Source organism: Stegastes partitus, unplaced genomic scaffold (assembly GCF_000690725.1).
Source record: "Stegastes partitus isolate 25-593 unplaced genomic scaffold, Stegastes_partitus-1.0.2 Scaffold1261, whole genome shotgun sequence".
NCBI classification, from domain to species: domain Eukaryota; kingdom Metazoa; phylum Chordata; class Actinopteri; family Pomacentridae; genus Stegastes; species Stegastes partitus.
The window spans coordinates 56,868-62,867 of record NW_007578992.1 but is presented as its reverse complement, the minus strand read 5'-3'; the positions used below and the strand labels follow the sequence as shown (position 1 = coordinate 62,867).

The 6,000-nt window shown below is 40.5% G+C and overlaps 1 protein-coding gene across 1 annotated transcript in view; it reads left to right on the top strand.

Annotated features, from left to right (window-relative positions):
* LOC103369276 (phytanoyl-CoA dioxygenase, peroxisomal-like) overlaps positions 1-598 on the top strand; it is a 4,874-nt gene extending 4,276 nt beyond the window's left edge. The window contains exon 4 of the mRNA XM_008297953.1: positions 523-598. Coding sequence (XP_008296175.1) covers positions 523-598 — 76 coding nt within the window. The remainder of the gene's footprint in view (positions 1-522) is intronic.
* Positions 599-6,000: the final 5,402 nt, after the last annotated feature.

Here is a 6,000-nt window from a genome sequence, read left to right as displayed (position 1 = left end):
TCATACGTTTTATAAAGTGGGAGGATTACAGCATGCTTATATGTTAAATCTGGTAGCCATGACAGCAACGCTTAACAAGCAGAGGATCAGAGGAGCGCAATAAAACCCTGATGTCATGAGCTACATTTACCTTGAGGTTCTGCAAAGCAACGAGCATCTGCGTTAGGAAATGTGTAGCCTTAGCAAATACACGGCAGCATGTCTGCGCTTTTTATTACATGTCATTATAAAACATAAAACTGAGCTGAGCTAACCGCCCTAATGATGCATCTTTAGCATGCAATTAAGTGGAGTTTGGTGAATGTAATTATTGCAAACATGAAGACCACTTCAGAGGAGAGGCTGTGGGCTAACGATGGATGGAAAACGACACATTCGTCCTGAATACAAAGACATGTCTGGCTTTGGTTGTCCCATAGTCAGGTCAAACATACACAGACCTGACCATTAGACTTGAGAACATGTTACACAATATGTAAACCTAATGTTGTAAACCCTGATGCCCCTTTCTTCACCGTGCAGGATGCCTGGGCCGTCCGAGGTCGCCTGGTGCAGGGAGAGAGAGTTTCAATGTGAGGACGCTGTGGATGAACCTTGAAAGACGCGACCGCTTCACTGGAGAGCAAGATGGGAAACTATTCGTATAGTAATTTATAAGGAGCTCCTGCTTGTAACAGAAGCGCTCTGTAACGACATTTCAAAGAAAATGACCCTATTTTCTAATGTCTCCTAACATACAGTCCCTATTTAATTTGAACAGAATGCACTTTTTAGATAATCTACTGTACATTTGATTGGGGCGTTTGCTTAGGAAATAATCCACATATTTAAATAGAAAATGACAGTTTCCTCATAATTTGTAGACTTGCTAATTGCTTTTAATAGACATCTAATTTAATAAATGTCTGTCAAGCTGTTAAGCAAAAATGAAAAGAAAAGGGATTTAAAAAGAGAGCTTTAAAAAGATCAAGTCCTGCAAGTTGATTAAGAAAAAATGAGGCGAGAAAGATTTCGAGTGAGATTGAGAGGGTGACAAGGTGACGAGAGAGAATACTGAAAGCTGTGTTTCAGCAAATAAAAGTGTAAATAATCTGGTTTGAACGTAGCACATAACACTAACCGAGGCCTTAATATCACAGCAGCCTGTTATTTTTGTGCCTTTTCATGTGATTTGAACGATTGTTTAATGAGTGAATGGATGTTGTTTGTGTTTCCTAGAATCTTGTGTGATAAAGTTTTATTAAGATGAGTAATAAAGTCAGACATTTCTTGCATATAATAAGTGTTTGTTTGAATTTTTTTAAATAAAGCTTCACATACAAAAACAGACACACTTGCCCCTTTCTGAACTGTTATACCTAGTGTGTAATGGCAGAAGAGCCCAAATAATAAAGTCTGCAAGATAATTACGAGGCAATAATGTCATTAAATCCTGAGATACACTCTCTAAACATTACATAAGATGCTTTGACATGAAAGCAAGTTAGTACTGAGCTGGTTAGTTATATAAAACATATTAGACATTAACGTTTTGTTTCTTGTTTGCATCCACGAGAAGCTGAAGCCTAAAGACAGATTTTATGGAGGCTTACAGGAAATTTATTGAATAGGTCACTTTGTTCCTGATAATAATAATGACACTATGTGAACTCTGGTGGTCAAACAATAACACTGACACCTGAAAATGTTAACGAACTACAAACCTGTGATGTGCTTCATCCGGGATGGAAATGTAAAATTGCGTAACCAAAGTGAAAGGCCTTACGAAACAAGGAATCATGGGCAGTTCGCTGAGCGCAACAAAATACTGCCAGATCATCACCAGAGTCTTATCTACTCTCTTCTCGTCTTATCTACGATCTGATTTGAACGTCGGCAGGAATGCAGGTTGCGAAACAGGTTGGTAAACAAGCTGCTTGAGAGCCGTGTTGCTTAGTTTGGATTCAGGCAGCAGGAAAAAAACATCAGGCCGAGGTCTGAACTTGCTTCGACTCAGCTGTCGGTTAAAATATGCTCACGGCAACGAGACAAACTGACTTCCACTGACTCTTAGCTTTGAACTCAATATTCTCACTGAGTATCTGAAATGTACAGCTCATACTGGTCATTAGAATACAGCGATCTCCTTCATAATAAAGTGTTTATAAGCATTTGTTCATGTATTATTACCCACCTGAGCAGCAGTTAAATCAACAGCACAGTGATACATGTGAATATACTGCAGTGGTGGAAGGAAAAAAGGAGAAAAAAGCAATTTATTTTATTTTAGCTGCTGCACTAAATGTCTGATACGGTCGTGTTAATACAGTTTTCATGATGTGTTTTGCAGCATTGCATTGAAATTTAAATTACTACACAAAGAATAAACAGATTAAATATCTAATAATTGATGTATAGGTAGATAAAAAAACTTTAATTGAAATTTCCATTTGCATGTATTGCACTGTTTAGTTCTCCCTGCAGTTTGCATGGTACCCTGAAGGTGACCGGTGTATACTCTTTTATTATCATCTATTATGATTCACATGAAAATAGTTGTGAACTCTACCTGATGTTTCCCCCAATTCCACACAGATTTCTCCTTTTGTTTTGCTATATAAGACCAAATATCAGAGATCTAAAAGCTGTGAATGCTGTCAAAACTGAATCGTGCAACAAAGCGCTGTTTGAAGCAGCACCATAAAGACGTTGTGCAACTCTCTCAGTAACCGTTGGTCTCATAGGGAGCTGCTGTTTTCAGATGGAGGCCTGAGCTATTTCCTGGCTCCCCACGCCGCTGGAACCCCCTGAAAAAAACAACACCTGAGCCAGCACAGCTCGGAGTGTGTGCATGTGGGTGTGTTTAAACGGGGTCTTTGTTCAAGACCCAGAGGGAGGCTCGCAGCTCTTAGTTTAATTCAGATATGCAGGAAATTCATTCACATGCAAGAGAGCTGAAATGTTGAGGCTTTGTCACAGTCAGCACCACAGAAGAAGAAGGTGTTGCTTTTCTGCCTCTCCACACACAAATATACATGATTTACATACATGGTCAGTATGTACGGTTATCATGAGATCAGATCTTCACTACATGATAATTGTGGACAAACAGTATTATCTAGGCATCTATAAACATAAAAGAAAACAACAACAAACGATTGATTTAATTAATCTGTAGCAAATGAATCACATTCAAAATACACGTAGGGAGGTGTAGGAGTCTCTAAGTGTAACGTACTTTGTTCCTATGTAGAAGTGCAAACCTAAATATTAACAACACTATTATATGTGTATTACTATATATATATATTTTTAAATATCATGGTTATCATAGCATCAGCCCTCGAATGGAAGAATTTACAGAAGACTGTTCCATGCGAAAGTGAGAACAGATTTCGACAAAGTAATTTCAATTAATTAAAAATATAAAAAGTTAAAAAAAAAGTGATTTCATTAGTATTTGCTCCCTTGGAAGTGACTCATCTAATTCAAGCCATGTGCAGCCAGTTGGTGCTAAAAGCCACACAGTTAGTGAAATGGAGAGTGCAGTGAATGTGTCTCAATGACTGTAGTATCAAGACATCTGTGTCTGGGAGGTGCAGTCACTGGAGAATCAGCATTTCTGCCTGTAGCTGCACCATGAAGACAAACAAACACTCTAAAAGGCTATTGGAAAGCAAAAATCTGTGAATGGAGACAAAAAGATTCACAGAATATCCCTGGAAATCTGCTTAGAGTAGACCGTCCTTAAAAACTGAGTGACTGTGCAATAAAGTTACTCATGACTGAGGCCACCAAGACACCTATGACTCCTCTGAAGGAGTCACAAGCCAGTATTCATCCCCACGCTTCAACATGGGAGGGCTCATTTGTGATGTGATTTGGTGTTTGCCAAACATAGTGTCTAGTCTGACAGCCAAAAGCTAAAGAACCGTCTTCCAGATGACTTAAGACACGATTAAATGTTGAAAAGTAATCAAAGGGGAAAACTGCCAAGCTGAGTGAATATATTTTATAGGCGCCGTATATGAAGAAACAAACAGAATGCAAACAATGCACACATGCTTGATCACTCAACCAAAAACACACACATACAAAAGCCCATATTTGTACACACCTGCACATTCACAAAAATGCAGCAAATACTTTCTCTGACTACAGACCTATTTACTGCTAAATGTTTCCCAGACTGCAGATCTGCTGTCGTTTTTCTGAGCAAAGCGGCCCGTCGCCTCTGCCCAGTTTCCTTCAGAGGAAACACATCTCAGTAGATCACACACAGTGCAGGGTAAAAAACCTACAGAGATCAATTTACTTTCCAACTTGAGCATGCTGCAGCATTAAATACGGGTTAGTGGAATATGGTATGTACGCTAAATCCTGAGATCATTCATAGCTGGAGCGATAATGAAAGGCTTCAGCACAGCGACAAGATGTTACCACCTGCACACACTGCAAGGGAAACACACATACAGTATAGACAGGTAACAATGCACAGCAGCATGCTTGTTAAATTCACAAAGTGCTAATATCTTGCAATTCCTACACAAAGTATAAATTATATTTTATTTTTATGGGATTTGTGACTGATGTCAGCTTTGAACTTGTTTGCACTTCAAAGTTGATTCTGCAAACTGACCCACTTGCTTCACCTCAGACCAGTTCAAGCTTCATGAACTTTGAGCAGCAAATTCAAGCCCTGATGCAAAGAAACACAAAAACACGACATCTCTCTACAGACTGTCTGAACTTCACCCACCCACAGAGACAAAAGGGCCGCCGACTTCCAGGATTTGGTAACTGCTCAGTCTTCCTTCATGTCAGCTTGCCCACAAACATCAAGAATGCATATGAGTTTAAAAACAAAAAAATTACTTGATTGACGTCAGAGGAAACACACTGAAAGCCGTGAGCACTAAAAACTAGCGTTCTCATATGCACCAATTTGCAGTGCAGGAGTTTGTCTCCTTGTGTGATTACTTGCAGCAGTCACAAAAGCAGCAGACCAGCCACAGTTTCCTCGGGTTATATTCCATCCTGACTCCCTCTTAGAATTAGAAACAGAAGCAGAGAGTCTTCATTACCGACAGTCGTCTCCTATGGCACATAGTATCTGAGCTTTAGGATCTCACAGTGAACTGGATATAATTCTCCTCTACGTATGCATTTTAAGGCTTTAATGCTTTAATCAACACTTTAACATTCACATTAGTTGACGTCATTATTGATAATGTGAAAGAAGCTGCTGACAGTCACACATGAAGGAATAATCACCAACTCTACGGTTGCTTTTAGCTCTGTGGAGCAGTTTGGTGTCTTTCAGCTCATTGTTTCGGTTGCTGTGTGTTGGCTGAAGCAGGAACTGATCAGTTAGTGGAGTTCAGATCAGACACAGTGAGATGGTGTTCAGTCATTATGCTGCTGGATCCAGCTCCTCTAGAAACAGTCTAGACATCAGCTGAAGACAGTTCTGTATTTCACTGCTTTTACTTATCACATAAAGTCTGATCTAAACTGCTCTACTTGCATCAAACTTGGGTTTACTTTCATTCACTTTCTATTGTATTGTGTACTTTATCTGTGTATTATTTAAAGTTTTTAGTTTTTAACTCCAGTGTTTCTTTAGGGGGGTCTTCCACACTGGGGCTGTGTCCGGTCTACTGCTGGGGGTCCTGTCTGCGGGTCCCTTTGGCCCGGCTGGTTGGGGGGCTCCCCACCTCGTTGTGGGGATCCCCCTGTCTGCCAGGTCGGGGGTCCGGGTGCCCCTGGTGGTCACGGTCTGCGACTCCTCCCGGTGTGGACGGCCCCAATGGTAGCGTTTCCCACAATCCTCAGTGCCGTGCCATGCTTCCCGAAGTCCAGTGGTGTGTGTGCGCGTGTGTGTGTGTGTGGGTGTGTGAGTGCATTTGTAGCCGTGTGTGTGTATGAGTATGCATGGAGGGTGGGAGGGACAGGGTTTTTTTGTTTGTTTGTTTGTTTGTTCTCTTTTACAGTGTTTTGAAATGCTGTAAAGTTGCTCTA